The 23,602-nt window shown below is 46.1% G+C and overlaps 7 protein-coding genes across 7 annotated transcripts; 5 read left to right on the forward strand and 2 right to left on the reverse strand.

The window, feature by feature from the left end:
* Nucleotides 1-267: 267 nt before the first annotated feature.
* On the reverse strand, nucleotides 268-608 carry PADG_12388 (uncharacterized protein; the record flags this gene model as incomplete). The annotated part of the gene is made up of 2 exons (XM_010765103.1): nucleotides 268-423; nucleotides 504-608. 2 exons carry the CDS (start codon nucleotides 606-608, stop codon nucleotides 268-270), a joined length of 261 nt encoding a protein of 86 aa, XP_010763405.1.
* A 94-nt stretch (nucleotides 609-702) lies between these two features.
* Nucleotides 703-3,435, forward strand: PADG_07994 (uncharacterized protein; the record flags this gene model as incomplete). Its single annotated transcript, XM_010764970.1, has 1 exon — nucleotides 703-3,435. One exon carries the CDS (start codon nucleotides 703-705, stop codon nucleotides 3,433-3,435), a length of 2,733 nt encoding a protein of 910 aa, XP_010763272.1.
* A 4,142-nt stretch (nucleotides 3,436-7,577) lies between these two features.
* PADG_07995 (uncharacterized protein) lies at nucleotides 7,578-8,651 on the forward strand (the record flags this gene model as incomplete). The annotated part of the gene is made up of 1 exon (XM_010765058.1): nucleotides 7,578-8,651. The coding sequence occupies one exon, from the start codon at nucleotides 7,578-7,580 to the stop codon at nucleotides 8,649-8,651; it is 1,074 nt and encodes a 357-aa protein (XP_010763360.1).
* A 1,838-nt stretch (nucleotides 8,652-10,489) lies between these two features.
* On the forward strand, nucleotides 10,490-12,842 carry PADG_07996 (uncharacterized protein; the record flags this gene model as incomplete). The annotated part of the gene is made up of 2 exons (XM_010765059.1): nucleotides 10,490-10,734; nucleotides 10,817-12,842. 2 exons carry the CDS (start codon nucleotides 10,490-10,492, stop codon nucleotides 12,840-12,842), a joined length of 2,271 nt encoding a protein of 756 aa, XP_010763361.1.
* A 716-nt stretch (nucleotides 12,843-13,558) lies between these two features.
* On the reverse strand, nucleotides 13,559-13,880 carry PADG_07997 (uncharacterized protein; the record flags this gene model as incomplete). Its single annotated transcript, XM_010764971.1, has 2 exons — nucleotides 13,559-13,770; nucleotides 13,835-13,880. The coding sequence occupies 2 exons, from the start codon at nucleotides 13,878-13,880 to the stop codon at nucleotides 13,559-13,561; spliced, it is 258 nt and encodes an 85-aa protein (XP_010763273.1).
* A 3,972-nt stretch (nucleotides 13,881-17,852) lies between these two features.
* PADG_07998 (uncharacterized protein) lies at nucleotides 17,853-19,226 on the forward strand (the record flags this gene model as incomplete). The annotated part of the gene is made up of 2 exons (XM_010765060.1): nucleotides 17,853-18,440; nucleotides 18,522-19,226. The coding sequence occupies 2 exons, from the start codon at nucleotides 17,853-17,855 to the stop codon at nucleotides 19,224-19,226; spliced, it is 1,293 nt and encodes a 430-aa protein (XP_010763362.1).
* Nucleotides 19,227-22,194: 2,968 nt separating this feature from the next.
* On the forward strand, nucleotides 22,195-23,148 carry PADG_08000 (uncharacterized protein; the record flags this gene model as incomplete). The annotated part of the gene is made up of 2 exons (XM_010764972.1): nucleotides 22,195-22,402; nucleotides 23,015-23,148. The coding sequence occupies 2 exons, from the start codon at nucleotides 22,195-22,197 to the stop codon at nucleotides 23,146-23,148; spliced, it is 342 nt and encodes a 113-aa protein (XP_010763274.1).
* Nucleotides 23,149-23,602: the final 454 nt, after the last annotated feature.

Consider the following 23,602-nt stretch of genomic DNA (forward strand, 5'->3'; position numbering starts at 1 on the left):
GAACAGTTTTAACATCTCATTTTTTTTTCCAGTGAATGTTTCTCTCGAATCTTCGTAAGTAAATTTTATTCGAGTTGTTATGGTGATGGCCGAATCCGGTAATTTGCAATCACAACATCTGAGAGACTCATCGACGACGACACAAATCATCCACCGTAAGCTGTATCTGTTAACTACGCAGCATATGCTTCCAGGATCAACGAGATCAACATTTTCAAAGCCCAAACTCTCTTTCTAAGGCTTCCTCTCGGCTGGCACCCATAATAACTATGCACCACAGAAAACAAAGCCGATTGAACCACGCTTTAGGCCAGTGGTCAGAGTTGTGTTCCAGTGTTCCACGCAACACATCATTTTATTTGTGGCTTCTGTAGCCTGCGTGTATCGACCATTCAGCTGTTGAGGATTCACGCTTCTCGCAGCCTAACTGGGTCAGTCAAAAGTGATAAAAGGAGTTTGGTGACGTTGGGAAGCATTTTGTGGGGAATCGACCAACCACGTACTCCATAGCGATTGTTCACATCTTCCCTGACCCTCACGTTAAACCAAACCAGGTCTAAATCGAATCCACAAGCACCAAGCATTTTCAGGTCGAATGCCGACGCCATACGCTCCTAGTGGCTGACATCCGTCTCTTAGGCAAGAGAACTTCCAGAAGTGGACTACTCGCCACACCGGAGTCCGTAAATTACGTCGGAAACCATGCCTGTTTTCACCCCGGCGTGCGTCATGCCCTTGAAGGAACGGGAGCGGGATCGCCCACACAGAAGCGAGAGAGAAAGAGACAGAGAACGACGACCTCGATATCGCTCACCTCCTTCATTATTTGAAGGAGATGCTGGTGAAAAGGAAGGGTCTAGACATTCTAACATTCGATATGAGAGACAGTCGCCGCGGTTATTCCACAAAACAAGGCCAAGCGACCCCACATCTAGAGATAGGGAACGAAGAAGGGCTGTCGCTGGTGGTGACTCGAGAGTCAGCGCACCGAATCCATCCATGCCCTCCGCCGAGTCGAACTCCCTCCCCTCCTCTGCTTCCTACCTGGAGTCAAGGTCCAGTTTACCGTATCCATCTTTCTCCAAAGCACATAGCAAGGAAGTAGTGGGAAGTCGGGAAAATTTGGACCAACAAAAAGTGGATATCTTGACACCAGAACCCACGGATATAACTGTAGGAGATGAAGAAAATGGCACGGTAAAGGCTGATGGCAGTAGTCCTACGGGACAAGAGGCCGCATCGAAACGGCATAGCACCAACCGTTCCCCACCAAGCCCCCCGTTAACAAACCTTGATCAACATTCTACAAGGAGGAATAGTACAACAAGCGAGAGTAAGAAACCGGAAGAGAAACGGAATACCATGAAGGGCCAAGATGAAAAGAAGAAGCATAAACCCAAAACTACCGTGAAAGAATCGGCGTCTAGTATGCGCCGCAAGTCAGATGAGGGTTCGAAGACGAGCAGCAGAGGACCAGGCCCAAGCACACCAGGCATGAAATTATTTGAATCCCTCCACTATCCACATAAGTCCCAAACCAATACCTCTCCGACCAAATCAAAGCCATCAGGAAGGAGTGACTCAGTCAAGCAGTCATCCCGTCGAAAGACAACGTCTTCATCGCCAGATCATTCATCAGTAACTCAGGTTGAAATCCAAGTTTCATCTTCCGCAGTCGACTCAGATGCAACATCCATCGCACCCAACCAGCCAAAGGTTTATCAGCGCCCTTCAATTACGAGAAGAACTCCACCTGATCCTCGCAGAACACCTCCTCCGAGAGGATTTTCGCCGTGGAAACAAAGTCTGCCTTCAGAGGCTCAATCTCGGGGGACTGGATTGCCTCCACCTCCGCCCCCACCTCCCTATGTACCAATTACGATTCCCAAAGTAGACTATCTGCTCTATAATGGCGGGCTTAAATACCATGTTCCCAGGAGTTTCTTTGGAGCAGGCGAATCTGCGAACATGCCTCAGAATATATTCCAGCCATCGATAGCTGCGACAAAACTTTTTGAGCCGTTCAATAAGTTACTAGACGATTATCGCCAAGTGATATCAAAACGCGGATCCCTAGCCGTGGCCACTGGGTATCGATCAGTTGCGAGGAGGCTTTTAGACAGGTTAGAAGCTGTCTTTGCGCGGGACATTTCATCAGAATCATGCCAGTGTGCAATGTGTTATACCAGCGAAGCTTCAGAAGAGGGAGTGAGTTGGGGGGAGGTTTTGGAACTTGTTTCTGGTCGACAGGATCTGCCATCGTGGCCTCCATTTAACATTGCTGCCAAACCAGGTACGGCAGACCTCCCAGGTTCTGATGGTCTGGAACCCATGCAGAAAATGGACGTGGACATACCCGAGGAGTTTAGAGAACATTACGTTCGACAATCTCGAAAAACGAAGCAGGCTGTGAATAAATGGCTTACTTGCAGCAACGACCAAACCGATAGTCCTCCTGATGAAATTGATGACGAGACCCTGATGTTCGCCATGTTAACCTACCTTGACGGAGAACAGAGAGAAACTTTTAGTGCGTTATTAGAGATTCCAAATGGTCCTCCAGAACCAAAACGAGAAACCCCCAAACCAAGAGATCGACCACAGGCTATAATTCAGTCCGGTGCTGCCATCCAACGTTTATACAGACTAGCAAAACCCCCACGAGACCCAGAAACAGCCATCTACTTATTAAACAACCCTGAAGTGCACCACGTCCTCGCTACACTAGCAGCAATTAGCAACGATGAATGGGATATCCTCACTTCTGGCCGCTTCGACGGCTTCCTTCGCAGCGGTGCCGACGATGACCTCCCCCAAACCTACTCTGCCCCTCCCATGCGGGCTTCGCGACCCGGCTCCGCAAGGCCCATATCCCAAATGTCCCACACCAGACTTCGAAACGTAAGCCAGCCAATTGGCGGTTCGTCCATCCCTTCCCGCACCTCTACGCCGACCCACGCGACTGTTGGCGCCCCCATTTTCGTCGACGAGGACACAGAAATTGCTGCCCTCGCTGAAATTGAACGGGATATATATCTCGGCATGGAAGCGCTTGAAGATGCCTTTGAGATCCTACATGTCAAGGCGGAAGCGGTCCGCAGTGCTTTGCGCGAGCGTGGCGCGGGTCTGCAGGTTGCCAATCTTGCACGTCGCGGGAGTTGGGGAGCCGTTGAGGTGCTCTCCGGTACGCCTGCGCTTGGCATGTCGGCTTACGGGCTAAATAGTAATGGGTGGGAGAGCTCAACGGATGATGGGATCGATGATAGCATTTCTGAGATTTTGCCGTCGGATTCGGCGAGCAATATCAGTTCGAGTCGGAGGCGGAGGCCTAAGAGGCGGAATGAGAGGAGAACACCTGTTGTTGTTGAGGAGGCGGAGGAGGAAGATGACGGTAACATGATTACAAGTGATCACCGCACAGGGAAGAGGCATTAAGGTTGTTTTATTGGGGAATCTGGGGAGTTGGATGGGTGTGAGTGTGGGTCAGCGTCCCGGATTATTGCATACATGCATGGGTAGCTAGGTATGATGCGTCAGGCACGAGCTTTTTCGTGTTTCTTCTTTTTCTTTTTTTTTTCTTTTGCTTTTCTCTCCATCTCCTCTTTCTACTGTTGCGGTTGAGTCTCTTGCTATTTGAATTTTTCGCATGTCTTTGATTCTATCTTCCTCGTTTTATTACCTTTTTTTTTTTTTTTTTTTTTTTTTTTTTTTTTTTTTAAGAATGGAGAAAGCATAATCCCCCTTCTTGATGGTTTGATGCCTGAATGATCTAAGATGAAATGAAAAGCATAATCATGGAGTCAACACCACACTGAGGTGCTATTAAAGTCATTTCTTTTTTTTTTTTCTTTCTTTTTTCTCTAGCGTGGCATGGTTTCATACATTGGGATTCTCAGAACCTCCTCTTATCCTTTTTCGAAGTCATTGACGTGTTTCCTTCTCTTGTTTTACCCTGTCATTCGAACCCATTCCCATCTCACTCGTTTATTATTAATATCACTACCCTGTCCTGAGGTTTGTTTCCCAAACTTGTTTCTCGCAATGACTATAACGGGTAATGGCAATCCGCAGTTCCAATTTATTATACCCCCTTTGTCTACCTAGGTCTTCGTGCTCAATTACGAGCAGAGATCTTCGAGTCTTCCATTTCGACCTTTCTTTGTTAGATGCAATGGGGCGTGTGTCGTGTGTATGTACGATTTACGGGTGTGGCTTTAACGTGTGTCTGAACCAAATAAATCCTGCAAAAGCAGTTCGAATTACTCTCTTACAGAATAATAACCAGCGGTAAAAAAAAAAAGGGGGGGGGGGGGGGAAACGATGAACCATGTTTTCTGAGAAAGGTACGAAAGTTAAACAGAATTTAACTTCAATATTACCACAGATTAATCCTCCAAATTCGCATGTACCTGAATTATATAGTGCTATTATTGATGTTGGATCAACATCCGGTTTCGGTTCCGGGATCCATAAGGAAGCTGTCCACAACCCGTGTCTGGCGTAAGTTGAAATGGGACATTTCCGCATATTTCGATATTCCACGTATTTTTGAAGAGCAGTCTGGTTAGCTACAAAAGCAGATTCTTAGTGGTTAAGGACGTTAAGTCTGCACCATGAAGGCTTCCAGTCCATGCATGTCGGTGTGTATTATTAGCTCCTAACTTTCTTTCCAGTTAATGAGTGGTCTCATAGTCTAGATGGTGAGAAACGTCCACGGGTGGAAAGGTGTACCTAAATAGGAGACCGGAAGAGGGCCAGTTGAGACTGGGCTGGCTGTAAGGTCCATATCTGCAGGCATGAGTTGGCAGCCGCCATATAATTTCTCTATAATATATATATAAATATATATATATATACTACGATCATTGGCTGTAGCTGGCGTCCGGCTGCTGGGTGGTTGTTGTTAGACCACGAAAGGGAAATCATTGTAAGCTAGCAGCAGATAGCAATGTCTATTTTTACAAATCTTCGAAGCTTGAATTTGGGGAATTCCGCTGCAATTCATAGCTTAGAAATATTAATCATGGTGTTCCACTGGAGAAATGTTCTTAATGCAGGATTTTTTTCCATCCCTTTCTCTCTTCTGTCACATATATCCGCTCCCATTTTCAAGAGGGCTGGGCTGCCAGGTTCCCTCGGTATGTTTTAGAATGAAAAGCTGTATAATATACCTGATTCGAGTGTCATTTCTTGGGGTATGACAGCGACGTTATCAAATGTCTGATTGAACATCACCTGATGGATATTCCTTTTTCTTGTCTCGTCGTAAAATATCCTCTTTTTGATCCTTCCGTCTTTTCTTTCCAGAAAAAAAAAAACCTTGTGGATATGAGATTGTTTGAAACGATCTTACACTTTGTAAATGCCTCGGGGATAGGTAAATATTTATGTGACGCAGGCTCTTCTGTGCAGCAGTGGCAGTGCTTGAGACCATCAATTTGATTCTCCCCGTACAGCTCCATTTGGCATAGATTTTCCGTCAAAGCACATCTCCTAGAGGTCCTCATCCAGCCTAACAAGATGATGGCAACGTTGATGAGCTGCATTTAACTACGACGTGTGCAATTGAGGGATAATATGGAGTAGACGGATATCAAGATAAGAGGAATTGTAACATTACCATAATAGTGTCACAACGTGTCAGCGGAAGGAGAAAGGCTTCAGGAAGAAGAAAAAAGAAGAAAAAACGAACAAAAGAAACACGACCAACCTAATATTCAGAATACGTACAGTAGTAGTAGTAGTAGTGGTGGTGGTGGTGGTGGTGCATGGAGATCTGCTACCAGCCAGTCTGAGCATTCTCCTGGGTCTCCCCATCCCTATCAGCTACGTATGTGATCGAATGCCCCCGGGTCTATCCAAACTTGAAGGAGGGTGCAGCTGATGTAGCCCAAGCCCAGATATCATACAAATAAACAATCGATGAGAAGAACTGAACCCACTCTTTTCTTACGATGACGATCTCAGCCCAGGATAATCGATTGTTCTTCGGGACTTTGCTCCCCATGACCAGCCAGGCCTTTTCAGAATTGCTGCGGAGAGTCCGTGATTGGCGAGTGTGTGTCTCTCCTTGTCGAGCAGCAGTGGCGAATCACCAATCACACCATGAAGTTGGGATGAAGAGGTTCGTTGTGAAGAGGGTAAGACGCTACTAGTGGATGAATGTCCTGCTCCGTTTCCCCGCTCCAGTAGTTACCGTCAATGGCAAGCCTGGATACAATCTCTCTGGAGGGAGGGGGGGGGGGCGTTGGTTGGCTGCATCCAGGATCAAGACATGGCGCTGAAGTGACTAGCTCCAGGCAGATACATGTAGACTAGTTTGCTCCAAAGTAACGTATTTTATTTTATTTATTTATTTTTATTTTTATTTTCTTTTTTATTTTATTTTTTTTTTCCCTTGCTTGCGTCGGGATGTCCAAAGATAACTATCCGCCCGCCTGGCGCCAACCAGACAGACGCCGCAGAGTGTTCTCTTGGGGCTTCTGCAGCGGGGCTGCATACCGCCTGTTGTAGGCTTGCAATAATAGAAGCAGCTGGAGAGTTAGCTTAGTTGCTTTGTCGGCTGCAAAATAATGGAACTGCTGAACGTTTTCCCGCTGCTTTAAGTATTTGTTGTTGTTGTTGTTGTTGTTGTTTTTCTGCTTGTTCGCTGTTTGCTGCCGGTTTTCTCGTTTGTTTAAATATTTTATCATCATCTCTCGCTCGCTCGGGGGCTCGTTGATCTCCTTTTTGCTTCCTGTTTCTCACGTCGTTTTCGACGGTTTCAAAGGCAATCCCCCATCCATCTTTTTTTTTTCACAACAACCCATCCCCTGTGTCTCAGCATATTCGGTTACTTTAATCTGAGCAGACAGACTCAGAAACACACTCTTGGTATTCATTGCAGCATATCTGCTGCTTCTCCAAGACACACCCTTGATTCCTCCTCGTACGTGCATGTTATTGTGCCCTCCACCGACTTAACCTCCGTCTGAATCTCGATATACCCTGTCGCCCCAAATCCTATGCAGAGCCCATATATGTAGCCCACTGCAGCTGGACTATGCCTTTAAGACGTTGTGACGTACACGGCTGCTCCCAGTCCGCTGCCCGCCGAAATGGGGGCTGTCTGATATGTTCCAGGAATCATTGTGGCGCTCATATCAAGTCAGATTCTCATCAATGTCTTTCCAAGGCAAGGCTGGTCTATTCTTTGAGTTGGATGTCTTTTGAACCTTTTTGAGCCTTTTTGAACCTTTTTTTAATTTTGTTTTTAATTTTCTTTATTTTTGCTTATTTTGCTTATTTATTTTATTTATTTTATTGATTTTTGTTTTGTTTCGTGTTTTCCAGATGATCGAGAAGCCTTCTTCCACTAACTCTGTTCTTGCTCTGAAAAGGATACCCATCCGGATGGCTACCGTCAAGAATGTGTGGCCTCCCAGCGTGTCCACATCTCAAAGACTCTGGATCAACTTGATGTCGATGCCTTGACCTCATTGGCAAGCTCCCTCCGCGGCGGTGTCCCCTGTTCAATACCCGCCCTTGCGGCAGACAGGGAGACCGTATTGAGACTCCTGGTCCAGCACATCGTCGACATGGATTTCCACTTTGACATCAATTTTCGGGATGGTGTAGTGTGGGATGCGCGTATACGGCTGCCGAATGATGCGCTTCCACCCCTCCCCGTGCAAAAACACATCTTCTTGAGCGAAATGTACACTCTGAAATTCCTCGAAAAGACCGCCGTCCCCGCACCGCGTGTCTACCATTATGGCTGGATCGATGCCACAGACAACCCCGTCGGCGTGTCCTTTGTTCTTCTCGAGAAGATGGGTGGCCGCAAACTACAGTGGGACAAGGCGAACAAGACCACTCAGACAAAGATCCTAGAGCAGCTGGTGGATGTCTCTTTGGAGCTAGAACGTCATGATTTTGAAATGACCGGGTCCATCGTCCCGTCTGACGACGGAGTTGTGCAGATCGGCGGATACGCGATGCTGCCTTTATTCCGTGACTCTCGAACACCAATCGGTCCGTTCTCCAGCCTCAGCGCATCCTTGAGGGCGATCATCTATTTGCAATTAGACATGATCATGGATGGCGAATTCTCAAACCTGCCCGTAGGCCACTTTCTCTCCTATCTTTGGCGCCTGAACATGATCCCGGACCTGGTCACCTCCATCAACAGCAAGGAAGGGGGTCCCTTCTACCTGAAACGCTTCTGCGAAACGGACGACCACATCCTGGTTGACGAGGCCGGAAACATTACGGCCATTACGGGCTGGGCTTCGTCCTCGGTCAAGCCAAAAGAATACGCTTTTAGCTCCCCCTCTATGCTCTGGCCCATAACCGCGTTTGTCAACGGCGACAACACCTTGTCCCCCGCTGAGCTTGAGTTCGCAGAGATCTACCGCTGCCGTGGCAGGGATGATATGGCTGAGATCGTCCTGGATGGCCGCAAGTTGCAGCGTCTTCTCTACTCTTTGGGTGATAGTTGGACGGACGACGAGGATGAGTTTGAAGCTTTGTTTTTGGGCCTGCGCAAGGCGTTTATCCGTGAAGGGGATGAGGTCGCGGCCAAGGCGTTGCAGGAGCCGTTTGAGTACTGGAAGAAAAAGAGTATTCCTATGTATTCAGTCCAGTACCCGCAGCTGCAGCTTCTTTTCTGAGGGAACGAGGAAAAGGTATGTAATGATTGAATGATTTGAACATTCTGTGACATGTTGAGAATGAATTGTTATGTTTCTTAATTTTCTTCTGCTCTACAAAGCAGCCATGCCATGCCGCCTTTTGAGTTCGAAGTCAAATGCGGTTCAGGTTTATACAAGTTTGTTCTTCCGCTTTCCTTTTTTTTTTTTCTTTTGCAGAAAAAGTGGTGTTTTTAATGGATGGATGGATTGATGGGTGTGCCTTTTTCTCCTTTTTACTTTCTTTCTTTCTTTTTTTTTTTTTTTTTTTTTTTTTTTTTTTCCTTTCTCTTCTTTCTTTTTTGTTTTACTGGAATGAATCGAACTGTGTAAGAGTGGACGTTTGATTCTGTGGATATTATAGTTAATAATATATGAGATGAGAGCAATTCATGAGAAACTACCTTCTTCCTTTATTGGTAGTTTAAAGATTAACCAGCATTGGAACGTTCCGCTGCTGATTGAATGAGACATTTGATGATGTCATTCTTCTTTCCTGTCCACTTTTCTGTATCTAGCACCGTTCTGAGCATTGGCTATATTTCATCATTTTTGTTGCGATATGATAGATGCCCCCTTGTCCCCTGTACGTACCCTCTGCTGTGCATGCGTAGAAGTAGCCGGGATGATGGTTGTTGCGTGCCAAAACAAGAGATTATCCGGGAAAGCGGAAAGGCACATCCCGCCCCGCCCCGCCCCGCCCCAGGTCTCTACAGAGCGGGTTTCTTGGCGTCGGGAGGGAAACATGGGCGGAAAAGGCGTCCAGGCAAGGGACGGCGGAACGTGAACTCTCACCCATCCATAAACGTCTTTCTTATGGGAACAAGTTGGGCTGTCCCTTGGGCTTCGTCCTATTAACCCAGGCGGGTGCATAAAGTTCTTTCTTTTTCAGTAGTCATTATATGTCCTGAACTTATAAAACCGTGAACGCAAAGAATAAAATCAACATCGCAACGGCATTTTGTCCAGTTTCGTGATATTTTCTTGAGCCCAATCAATTCGGAACTGCATAACTAATTCTCACAGAGAAAAATAGAATTTTGCAGTCTTATTTTTCCTGGCATTGACCTAGTTTGACATCTTGAAAATCATGGGAGAAGAAGAATCAATCACTTTGAAGCTGGGGAATTCCTGATGTGATCATATTCCTAGTACATGATTATATCCAGATTGAAAAATCAGATAAATGTACTGAGTGTAACTACATCGGTGACTCCCACATTCAATATGCGCAAATAGATCCACTCTGCAAAGAATTTCACCTGTCTCGAAGGTTTAATGCATGCATGATCTTCCCCATGTTCAAGAGGACGGGCCCGTCTGGGGAATCCTGTTGACATCAACCAATGGCAACTGGCAGTGGCAACTCGGGACAAAAGTGAGATCAGCGCGTCAAAATGAATATGGCATTTTATTTATCCAGTCGATCATTGGACAAACACCTTGCAGTTTGTTTGACTTGTTCATCCAACTCGCCTTGATCCTCTCAGTGAGGGTACTCCCATCAATCAGGTTTCGTGGACAAGAACTCCATTGCGACGTGCCAAAAAAAAAAATAAATAAATAAATAAATAAATAAAAATAATAAAAAAAATAAGCCCTGGACTCACAACTATGGTATGAATTGTAAGTATACCGTAGTTAACTACATACGCAATCCAATGAGAATGGATACGATGCATGAAAAGCTGAGCAGAGACAGGGGTGCCCCCGCGCTAAATTGACAAGCAGCAATTCGAGGAACACACAGACAGCTCTCGAGGAGCATGCATGATAAAATTAATAAGAATGGAAACTTTTTTTTTCCCGAATGAACAAGAATGCCGATAACTTCGACGGACCCAACTCGGTCGACCGCGGAGACCAGTCTGCATCAGCAGCCCCCGTTTACATCCACCGCCCCAGGGCGGCCAAAACGAACCCAGGTTGCCAGAGCCTGTGACTGGTGCCGTGGACACCGAATCAGATGTGACACTGATCGCCCTTGTGCGAACTGCAGAAGTAGGGAGGGAAAGTGTACCAGTAATGGTGAGAGCGATGTGAGAACTCTGCCTCATGCCCTCAGGTTGGTCATGCTGCTGTTTTTATTGCTGAGTACGGGGCGTCATGTTATGTGGGTAGTAATGCACTAGCTGACAGCCTGCTAGAGAAATTGAAAAGTTGAAGCGTCGAATCAAGATTCTGGAACAGCAACTTGACGATGTCCAGTGTCCCGTGTGTGAAGAGGCTGCTCATCCTCCGAGTCCATCTCAGTTGTCGAGGACATCTCCACATTTGAAGCTCGACTCTCCGGATCAAGGCCAACCTACGAAGAGGTATTGGGAGGGCATTCAGACAAGGACAGCAAAGTCTCATCAGACACAATTCTACGGTCCTTCGTCTCTGTTCTATTTCATTGGCCGCCTGAATTCGTACCTGGCCACAGCTCTACAACAGCCGCATTTGGATCATCATTTCCAACCTAATTCAGCCAGCAGGTCATTCGCGAGCCCCACAAGCTCAAAAAATGAAACCATTGAAGAGAATCTTGTGTCGGCTGATATCCCGAGAGATGGCGACTACCTGACTGGGACTCAGGAAGACTACTTTCTAAGCTTATTTTGGCAATCATATCATTGCACCCTCCAAATTCTGGACGAAGGAGAATTTAGAGAACATTATAGATCGTTATGGGAACCTCCGCATAAAACTCGCAAACCATCAGCCCTCGTTGACATCGTCCTGGCTTTATCAATGCAATATGGCGTCGCGTTTCTACCCCGGCGAGACACAAACGGTGTATCCAAGGCAGATGTCGATAGTAATGATGCAACCATCGCGGGGCGTTGGTTTTATCGGCGGTCCCAAGCGTTGCTGGCAACTGAGCTCGAAAGCCCGTCGATATCAACCCTTCAGTGCCATATATTCTCCCTCATATTCCTTTGCAATGCGTCATTCCAGAACATGGCTCATAGCACGTTAGCGTTAGCAGTGAGGACAGCTCATATTCTAGGACTCCATATGGAGCCACCGGAATATATACCACGGGCCCAAAGGGAGTTGCGGAAACGGTTATGGTGGATTCTATATGCCACAGACAGCAAAACCTGCATGAAACTCGGGCGACCGTTTTCTGCACAGCTATCCCATGTCACCGTCAGCTTCCCATCGGATGACCACGAACTGGCGTTACATTCAGGTTCCAATTTTGGCTCCTTTGGCGAAAATATCACATGGCTCACCTTCGGTGTGAACCACGTTAAACTATTGCTAGCGGCTCGCAGTATCTACACTGCATTTTATGACAAATGCGCAGAAATTCTTGGTGCAAATGATGGGAAGAGCTTATACAATGACCCTCAAGGTCTGGAAACAGCTGCGCAGTTCCTCTCGTCGAGAATACAAGCTCTTCAAGAATGGCCATTAAGCGTGCCTAGTGCATTGAAAATGAAGAGACATGGAACAGGAGTACGTTTCTCTACTGATAGAACTACACTAGACGTTGAGCGATTTTCACCCCCATGGCTGAAGCGGCAGCAGCTGCTCCTGGAATTGCTCTACCACAATCTGTCAATGAACCTTTACCGACCCTTTATCTGCTTTTCTCCAACTTCCAGCCCTAAAGCTGAAAACAATGCGGCTTCCTGCGTCAACCATGCTATCGCAATTACTCATATCATGTATCAAATCCTCCACGAGACGGACATTTTGAACGGCTGGCATGAAGCATATCAATGGCAGTGGAATGCCACACTTTCCATGGTTGGATTTATTCTGGCTTATCCTACCTCCCCTTCTACTGCTCCAGCGCGAAATGCCATTGACAACGCCATCGCTGTGTTCGAAATGTTCGGCAACAACTTCGCCATCGCCGCCAGCGCTGCAAACGTGACTCGGGACCTCACCACGAAGGCGGATTTTCTCATCAACAGCTTCCAGAGCAACACCTTGTCGTCCGTCCATCCTTCATATTTCTCACAGAACATTAATGCCTTGCAGAATTATGATCATAGTAGCCAAACCGATAACGATAACAGTGGTGTTGCTCCCCAGATCGATGACCAGGCAATGCAGGATGCCATCGCGGGTTCCCTGGGCATGGCTTTCACGATCGATTCGTTTAATAGCTTCGAGCCGCTCTGGGATAACGGAAGGACGACTATATCGGATTACTGGACGTTCACCCAGGATTAGTTCAGCCGATTGCGTATCTGGGTCTGGGAATATTGCGACACAATTCAACAATTTTCACAAATATAGAGGAACCGTATTTCGCATTATAGCATCAAACTCATGGACTGATCACTTGATTTCCGGCCTCTCCCACTTGGCATACTCGTCTGAATAGCTGTGTCGTGCGGCAGCCATATCTTTCGTATACTGAAGGTTTCATTTTCGGGGCATGTGAAGTTTGGCAGAAATCAGCTCTCGGATTTTCCAACTTACAAATGGATGCCTTTGCTTGTGGTAATCTGCTGTCGTCCATGAACCGACATTTTTTTTTTCTTCAAACTTTCCCGCACTATATGGGAGACAGCGGCCTTGGCTGCACATCATGGGAGCGTTCCAGAATATTGACATGAACTAAGCCTTGGAATGTGAAAGGGCCGGCGCGATTTCCGACTTCCATGTATTGTTCGTGCGATTCCTTGTTAAAATTCACCAACGCTTCCATGGAAGGACAGGGCCAAGATCAAAAAGAAAATTAGTCAATGATTCTTTTAAACACATAACACTAAAGAACGTATCACACTTGACAGAGCACAAATCTAGAGACGGCACTCCCATTATGTTCTGCAGCATCCGTATTCAGAGGAGCAAAGCGGCATACGCTTTTTTGATCTAAAAGAGACTTTACTTTCATCTGCTTCCCGGGGCCTGGTGGTATTTGGGGTCCTTGAGAAGGATCTCTAACTTCCTCTTCCCACATATCGTCCTAAGTATTTAAGATCGGCTTTGTTAAGAGGGTCAGAGCCAGGTTTGGCTAAAGACCTCTTCTTCGAGATTTTCTCCACACGAAGGAAGATATTCCTTGCATCTTGCCAGGGCAAATGGCCTGGCACCCATGAGTGATGTCGCGTGAGGTAGGGAACGGAAGACAACCTGCCCCTGTCAGGGGCAACTGTGAAGCAAGTTAACAAATATCTTACAGCTCTGAGTGTCCAATGTTCCCAGGCTCCAATTACTATCCATGCCACTAGCCTGAGCTTGCTTTCGCAGTTCCGAGTACATGATCACTTGCAAGAGTGCTTAATGCCGTTTGTTGATGGGAACTTCTGGGAACTTCTCGTATTTGTTTTCCATTAGACATACTCCATCTCGTCATTCTCATCACTTTTGTGGACTACAGTGAGTGTCTCCGGGTTCGAAGGACGTGTCGGGTTGTAGGGATTATGGCCAAACCCTATGCATGGAGTCAGGTGCCTTGTATTCTTTTTACCTTCTTCCCAAGGTCCATCAGCCGGGAAAGATTGATTCTTTAAGGGGGCATAAATACATACAAAATTTTGGATTGCAAAGTTGGCGGAAATTATCATCACCATTTATAATGCGACTATTCTCCAATGATGTGAAACATAGTGGTTGAACGCACCGCCTTCATATATTTCCGCAAACACTGGTTCATGCAGTCATTCCAAGGTTATTTTCGAGCTGGATATATGTTCGTAGGAGTACCACATCTAGGACTAGGTTGGTTGTTTGGCTGTTTTGAGCTGTTTTTTCGAGCCAATTGCAGGGGGAAATACTAACTTACAGATATCCACCGCTTACCAAGCTTACTGAGCCAACATTTCCAGAATGAGGATGGCATTGCAAAGGATATCCAGGGTTGCATCCATGTCCAATCTTTAATGCTTGAGGGGAAGGAAACGCCCAAGCTTTGCGATCTGGTCTTTTCGCGGATATCATCTGTCTGTGGAGGAAGTTTCCCTCTCTGGAGCAGATAGCGTTTCAACTGTGGATGCCATTTGGACTACGCTGCTGCATTGAGGTATGGACTGCAATGCTTTCGATTTGGTTTTAGTTAGGGCTGCTCGTGTGTTAACAGTACGTGACAGTTGTATCTTCTGGATGCAGATATCAATGTCTGACAATTTCCAGTCAAGCTTGGAACCCACGACATGTCAATCCAACTGTTTCAACTGCAAACCCAAGATCATTTTCGGGTCAAGAACTCTGTAACTACTTTGTCACAATTCGACGACATCGACCGTGTACCGACAAGAATGCTCATAATTATTGGAAAAGTTTACAAGGTAGTTATCCAGTAACATGCATCAATCCCAAGCCAAACTACCAGCAGCAGAAGAACGGTAAATCTGCTCTTGATCTCAAGTGGTTGGTTGGTTGATTCTGACACAAATAATTCCTTTAAATGTTTTCGTCGGCAGTTCGGAATTTTTACCCCCAAGAACTTGGGGAGCCTCAAAATTGCAAAAGAGGTTACATTCAGTGGCAGGCAAGTCTCCTTAAATACGAGGAAGGATACTCCATATTATATTTGGTCGAATGACTCTCCGTTATTATTCGCCATTTCGTAGCAATTGGATGACACTATCCGCACAGATTGACCAGGGTCCCCACTGGCGAGGAACTCGGCAGTCAGAAACCCGCACCTGAAGGCTGAATGAGCGATTCAGCGATCTTGGGGCATCATCAGCGCGTGGGTACTTGAAGACTCTCCACAGACCACAAATACTTGCTTAACTAGAGCAATTGACACTGGCTGCTACTATTAGTTAAAAGATAAGGTTTCGTCTTAACACAAGAACCTCTGACGCTTAAATCTGACATCTCCTGTTGACTGAAAGTCACCGACTGTCAGGCTTCAACTGTGGGGCCCCCTGCCCCGCAAATCGGGCCGGTTTATTCGGAGAAATTGAAAACTGCCGATCTGAGAGTGAGATGATTCCAAAAAAGAAATCTGCTAGAGAGACTCAAACTTCAATGCGAGTCTTGATATATTGAGGCAGAATTTAAGGACTGTAAATGGAGTACCCGTCATATGGATTGTGACTTTAAAACGAAGCACGATGGTCGTTTACGATGGCAAATCAAGTTCAATTCATGATCTTTTTTAGTGGATCACGATCCTTGTTCTGCCATGCGATTCTGACGCAAATCGCTTGGCGATAGACGCTGCTGATTTGATCTCAAAAAAGTATGGAGATTAGACCTCATGGAGGCAATTGCAACTTCAGCTAACTGTCAGATATGATTCTTGTTTTGGACAATGCACGTTTGACAAGATTCGAGAGTGGTAGCGGTTCTCGCCAATTTGTCAATATTTCTGACCTTGAACCACCGTTCGATATTGTCATCGCAACTATGTCTTGGAAGCATGCATTGCTCCTAATGAGGTGTTCCGCGTGAATAAAGTCTGGACACATAGGAGAGTTTGCATTTATCGTAGGTTGCATCGACCAATCCTTGAGGCTGAATCGCGAAGATGCCGACACCTTTGGTTTGTACCGAATATTACAATTTTAAATGTCCGCCTCTGCTATGACGAGTTCTTGAAACGAATAGCATGCAGTCTACATTCATTATTCAGTTGGAGGATGGGCAGCCCCTGTTATTTGGAACCACAGGACCCACAGGAACGAACTCACAGGCCCTGAGATTAACTTAATTTTGGATTTTAGATGTTCTAGCATGCAGGCGCATGTCCTCCCAGTGCCCGCCTCGTAACTTGACATGTGGCGGGCTAAAAAAAGACATCCACCTGCAAGCACACGTGAATCTGACGGGCCCTTGAATGTTGCAAGTTTCTGGTAAATTGCTTCATTTTTGTCGATCATGATGATCTAATATCGGCAGTTTCAATGTGTAAATGCATCAGCCATGTTGCCTTTTGTTTTCACTGTTAGGTTTGTGTGGCGGGAGAATCGCAGGAATCGTTCTTCATTTCGGGATCAAACGCTGGAAGCGGAAGTAAGCTGATCTGGGTCTAATTTTCCATCACAGCTTGGCAAGACTCCGGTGTTTGCTCAATCCTGACAGATACGAAATTCCATGCACTTCTTTGCCTCTTTTAATGACACCAGCTGCCGCTGACCGTGATTATAGCTGGCTTTTTGATCCGAAATTCCAGGCTCTGAATTACTTGATGGGACGGATATGTGAGCCCTAGTTAGTACTTGGACCCGCAGAGGGGCGGCGCATTCTCGCTGGTAATGGTTCTCATTTGTGGGACACGGCACCTGGCTGTCTGGACGTTTTCAAACAAGCAATACTGGCAATGTTGGTGTTGAAAAATGATCTGGGCAAGTAACAGGTCTTCGTTTTCCACCTTGTTGATTGATCAACAAGAAAATTTCGATCCACAGGGAGACGGCAAATACCCATAACAAAAATTTAACCTTGCGTCATGCACAATATCGAATTCCCGATTTCCAATTCCTGCAGAGCAAAACAGTGTGCTGGGATTTAACGACCACAGGGCGCTCAGACTAGGAAAAAGCAAAACAAGAGAGAGAATGAATTCATGCAAATTGCGGGAGGTCTTGGGGGTATTTTAATCCTTACGCTTGAAAAGGGTGGCGCTCAGACAGTTCATTCCATTGAACTGCCGCTAGGGAATTTCTCCGACACGGAGCCCAACTAAACTGGGAACGAATGATACCCTTTGGCTCAAAGAATGACAGGAAAACATGATTGTATGTATCACGGCTTCCTACCCAGAGGAATTGCCAGGGCTCATTGCTACAATTTAGACGGAAGATTTGTGATCTACTCCTCCAGATTTCGGCATGCAAGTTAGCACGCTGACAGGGACGAGGATGCGCCTTTGGTCCTTTCAAAGATGCACTCCACTGCAGTTCTCGGAAGCATGAGTCGAGCTCTGTATGTGACCCCTTGCCAGGCCATTTTAACCCCTGTGAAGTTAAGGTCTCGATATGGTGGGCCACCCTGAGTCCCTGTGGATTGGAACAAAAAGGGTAATCTTTCCCCAGATGTTCATATTATGCTTCCAATAAGTCAAAACAATTCTGACAACCTAGCAGGCACACGCGGGCGGTATATGCCTATAACAGTATTTCGAACTGATATTGTCAGGAATTCACGAAACTTTATCCTCAAGTCTAATCTTCTCTAAAGTCTTTCGGGTATATATTTGGTCGCCTCCAGCTCCACTGATTTCAATTGACCGGAGGGCCCCAGAGTACGAGACAGGGAATTTAACAGGCATTGGGGGACAATATGAATTTGGTCTCCTTGCTATGGACCGCATCTGAAGTTACGCCCGTTAGCATACTCAATGCGAGATCCCTCCCTCCTCGACGAGTCACTCCGCTGATAATCGATCCACTACCGGAAGAACACCGGCGAGGTCTCATCGCTGTTGCTTCTACGTCCCTGCTCTCTACAATTGCGACTGGAGCGCTATTAATCTTCGTTACCTATCGCTTAGTCTTCTGGAGAAAGTACTATTCGACATACATCGGATATAATCAGTACATCATCCTGATCTACAATCTGCTGTTGGCAGATTTCCAACAGGCTGTTGGGTTTTTGATGGCACTACATTGGACTGTTAGAGATAAAATATCTTACGACTCCCCAATATGCTTCCTCCAGGGATGGCTGCTGCAGATAGGTGATCCATCCAGTGGATTGTTCGTTCTTGCAATTGCCGCCCACACGTTTGGAATCGTGCTCATGGGGAGAAAGCTGTCTCACCGTTGGTTCGTGGCATGTGTGTGTGGTGTTTGGGCGTTTGCGCTTCTTCTAGTATTGATTCCCACAATTCAGCATGGGAGACATGTTTACGTACCGTCTGGCGCTTGGGTATGTAGAATATTCCAATATCTCGACACTGTGCCTTATTCATCATTGCAATTATTGACATATGAATGCTCCTTTATCTAGTGCTGGATTGATGAAAATTATGACGCGGACAGGTTGTGGACACACTATTTTTGGATTTTTGTGTCCGAATTCGGATCCATCATGCTCTACGCACTTCTTTTCTTTCACCTACGCCACCAGGTCGCTCAATCAGCGATTCTAGGGCGAGGGCAAACTGATAACCTGCGACGGCTGAAAAGAGTGATTGGATATATGGTATTGTATCCCATTGCATACATTGTCCTATCACTACCCCTTGCCGCTGGTCGCATGGCGACCGCCAGAGGTCAAAGGTTGAGCGTCTCTTATTTCTGCACCGCCGGTGCAGTAATCGCCAGTTCCGGATTCGTGGATGTGATCATGTACACTGTGACCCGACAAGCTCTCCTCATCGATTCTGAACCCAGTAATGTTGACCGCTTCTATAATTCCCAACGTGTCGGACATAGCCACGTTACGACTGTCACTGCGGATCATAAAATGTCCCGGCTGGACAACAGCATCCTCCATCGAAGGCAGATGACGGAAACTGACACGCAGCATGATCGCGAAGGGTCTACAGATCAAATTGTGCAACCAGTAGAGCTCAGTGAGCTTGGCAAGGTTTACCAAAAGACGACGATTGAGATCACAACTGAGCTGGCGGACGATACCGATGCGTCGCCTGATAGTACTCTGAACGAACCGCGACCTCCTCCACCATCTCACCGATGGGAAAGGCGATGACAGCCATGACAATTCTTTGTGTTTTATTTTTATTGATTGATTGATTGATTGATTGATTGATTTTTAAAGCGGAGAGCCGGCATTGGAGTTCTTTGCGTGTCTCAGCTGTTGTTTTTCTGTGCTCGTTGCTACATACATTTATTAAACTTCACGGTATTACGCATTTTTGAATTCGACCTCATTTTCTGGGTTTCCCGCTTTTTTCCCGCTTAATCCATTTCTCCCTTTTATCTTTTTGGTTACGTGAGACGTGATCTATACGATTCACTTTTCCCTTTTGCGTGCGGGAAAACCTTTGACAAGGTGGTACTAAATGAGCTGTCGCTCGCCTTCTTCATTTCCTCCGTTGTCCAACCTCCCCACCGCTCCTCGGCCGGCGGAAAAGAGCTGCAGATCTACCACACCCAATCACACGCAGGATATTGTACTAGTTACTCCTAATTCTCGAAAACCCTATCTTTCTCATGACTAGGTATCCCTATATCTATCCGGAGATCCAATCGCAGCAGAGGGGGGAGGGGTGGTAGCAAAACGAAATCAATGTGCATCAACACAGGATTAATTCAAATAGTCTTTCGTCAGTCCCGGGCCATAGCTGATACTGTGTTACGTTAATATACATTGCTTAATCAATGCCATTTCCGCTGTGGAACGGCTATCCACAAAGGCCCCTCCACCAGCTAGCTATGTTCTGTCTGCTCTCCGTGGTTGAGCGGTGAACACAAAGATAGCCCAAAAAAATAAATGAAAGGAAATGAAAGAAATGAAATGTTGATCCTAGATGTTTGTTCTGCAATTTGTCTTTCCATGCATTTCGGCTGTCTGTGTTTGAATGGAAGTAGAGTGCAAAAATGTGGCGGGTAGAGTATTTAAATGGAGGGGGATATGAGCACAAAACAGATGAAAATATTGGTTGCTCTACAAGACTCCTGTTTACCTGAGGACTTCATCACATACATATATATTAGATACCCAATACAGAAGCTCAATTGACAATTGCTTCACTCTGCAGATCCACCGCCACATTAAGCAGCCCATAGAACGTCCGTGCATCACCGCTGATGGAGATGACATTTAACATTCTCCCATTTTTTTTAATTTTCTTTTTTCGCGTCTCTGTCCTTTAAGTTCATTAACTATATGTCATAATACACACATTCCCATGTCTGTGTTGAACCAAAATACAATACTTGGCCCGGCAGCCTCATGAACGCTGATTATTTCCATCTTGGACTTTTGAGTTGTGATGACCTCCTATTCAACCCCTAACCACGCGACAGACGAATGACATTTAGCACTCCGAAATTCTTCGGGGAAAACTCTCCCTGTAACGTCTTGTTCGAGCTTGTTTTGATTCTGAATAAAAGCGTCAACCGCCGCTGGAGTTAGAGAGAGGGTGAAACCACTGGACTCAATGAGTAAACCCCGGCGCCCCTCTGGTCCTCCAAGGATATTTCTTTGGAGGTCTTCTGCTGTTGAAGGGAAGAGGTCAGAGTCCGACATCAATTGCAGGTGACGGATCTGATTGAATATCCCTTCTCAGGGGTGTTGCGTTTCACCATCTTCCTGTGACGGACGGAATATTCCACTTGGTTTGAACTTGTCATACACGTTCTTCCTGATCACCGTGTGTGCCTCTTGGTCAAAACCGAAATTTGTCAAGTTCACTGGCATAAGTTGAATGGACGAATCAGGAGAAACGCGAGTCTGAACAACCGGGAGTCAGGTTCAATTGCGAGATCATCCCTTGCGCCACAAACGTCGGAAGAGGTTGCGCAGGATGCTGGTTCGCCTTCGAGAATATTGCTTGCCATGCAGCTAAATCACTGCACCAGCCAACCGCTGAAACGGAATCAACTCAACCTTTCAAGATTTGCTTTTTTGGTAATTAGTGATACTTTTAAGACTGCCAACTGCTGGTCCCGTTCGACCATGCGGCAGCCCCCACAACGAACGGGCCAGTGTGGAACCAGGACAGCCGAAATCGTCGTTCCGTTGAACTAACTAGTTATTCAAATAACTAGGAATTGGGGTTTGAATTTTTTTTTTTTTTTTCTCCAAAAAAATGATGTGCATGATCATCACCTTCTCCCCCAGTCTGGACAACGAAGCAATTTTCCTTCCGTGGAGTTTTGCCTGCGGATTCCAAGAGTCACTGAAGATCACGATTTCGTTAATGTTATAACTAAATAACAATAGTGCCGATGCATCATCCCCTGGAGAATTCTTCGGTTGACTAATGTCATGATTAACTAACTATCCTGGTTAAGATCTTCCCCTCCCTTGGCTAGCGGGCTACATCGGTATGACTTGCAATGCCTTCCTTAAGGACCCCAGTTGATTATGCGCCGAAGGGGAGAAATTCAGCTTTCTGCTGGCTGGACTGGAGCCATTCTCTCGATCCCATGTTTTGAATAGCCATTTCCTTGGTCGTTTCCTCGCTGATTTCCTTGAGCCTGGGGGTTTCAAGATACAACCGATCTACCAAGTCACAAGTTGCCAGCAAGAGGGAATATGCTAGTGACAGTGTCGGCAACTTAGCGCTGACAGAATATAACTAACGTGGTTGAATGGTCATGAGAGGCGAAAAACCGACTGACCGAAATAATAAGCCTTGACGCTGCATATCCCCGCAGACACGTCGTCCTCTCAGGTTCGTTCGACTTTTATGTCTAACTTCATCTTCAGTTAGCTTAGACAGTTGATTTATTCCTCCTTCCACGTGTGCTTCGTGTTCTTTTCCTTGCTTTATTTTCTTTTTCTGCCCCATCTTAGCTATGTATCTTTATTGATTACAAGCCTCGGAGAAGGCCCAATTCGAAAAGCTCCGCCCTGAGTATTTTCTACGCCTCTCAGCGCTATCGCAGCATGGAGGTTTGTTACTATTAACACTCGAAATGGGCTTTAGAAGGCTAGCTTCTCGTCTTCCTCAGTTCTATTACCTCTCTCACCATCTCATCTCATCTAGATGAAACTTCTCGAGCATCCCACTCTCAGGAGCTCTCATGGTGATTACAATAGAGATGATAGCTTCGGCTGTCAATCCCACATTGAGCGGGATGTGAGGGAAGGTATCGCGCTGGGAAAAAACCCACGTACCCACTGCTCCAAGAGTGCAGACACTAGATTCATGGCAAAGCAAACGCGCTTCCAACCCACAGTACTAGACCCAACTGGTTAGCATTAACGCTGACTTGGAGCGGACGATTTGCTTGCGGAATACCAAGGTATTCTATCCACACAAAAGTCATACCCATCAGTGCTCCGTTTCCCTCCTTGCGTTAATCGCTGTTCTTCCAAGGCGCATGCATGACAACCTCTTGAAAAGGTTACCAGTGCCAGAAACTTAAATTAGCAGGGGTCTTATAGTTTTGTCTCAATATGTATATTTTTTGCCCCAATTATAGATCCTGCAGCCTTTATCCTCCTGCAATTGTTTCTTCCGTTCATATATATATATATAATGGCCCACACCCGCGCCCGAATATGACTTCTTGTCAAAACACTGAACAAGAACGTGGCTTGACTTGATATCTGAGAAGGAGCAGCACCAGCATATGATGGCACAATATGAAATTGGCATTCTTGACACAAGCACGCATTTCGGATGCGCGTGTGGGCCATGATATATATGAACGGAAGAAATGATTCGCAGTGCATCAAACGCTTGAGTAAACCAGCACTTTTGCTGTGTTTGCCATAGTTATGCTCTTCCTCTCGGATTATATGTCTCGCCCATGCTTATTACATATTGCTTGCCGTTAATTGTCCCTATATCAATAACCAAGTCAAGTCTTCTTTGCCCAGAGCTGAGCTGCAATGGGTCTTATTTCTCAATCAAAAGAAGGCGAAAGTGTTCGTCAACACAAGCACCTACGATGGTCTATTTATAAGGTCAACATTCTTGAATGGTCACGATTAAAGGGTAGATGCCGCCCACCACGACCAATCCCGTGAGAAATTGGTCAGTAACATGATGAGACGCTGTCACCTATGTGGATGCTATTAAAGATCAAAATGAGGATAACAAACTCACACTGCTTCAAGAAAGATAAATGTACCGTCCCTAATCAGCTTCCCATTCTACCCATCACCCAATTACGCGATATACACACCGTATAAAAATGTACAGGATCGCCAGACCCCCAAACAACCCCCAGACAAACCCCAAACAAACGAGGAGGGGGAAAAACCGAAAAATTAACAGGCGCTTATCGCGTCTAATAGTTGCGACGACGGCTTTCTCAACATTCACCGAACCAACTCGAACCGACTCCATCCCAACCTGACCCAAACCGGGGGACGTCCCGAATCGAGTTGGTAGACACACAGGGCGCGCATTCCCCGGGAGATCTAAAATTCCCGGATATTCCTAT

The sequence above is a fragment of the Paracoccidioides brasiliensis genome, assembly GCF_000150735.1.
Source record: "Paracoccidioides brasiliensis Pb18 unplaced genomic scaffold supercont2.13, whole genome shotgun sequence".
Classification (NCBI taxonomy): domain Eukaryota; kingdom Fungi; phylum Ascomycota; class Eurotiomycetes; order Onygenales; family Ajellomycetaceae; genus Paracoccidioides; species Paracoccidioides brasiliensis.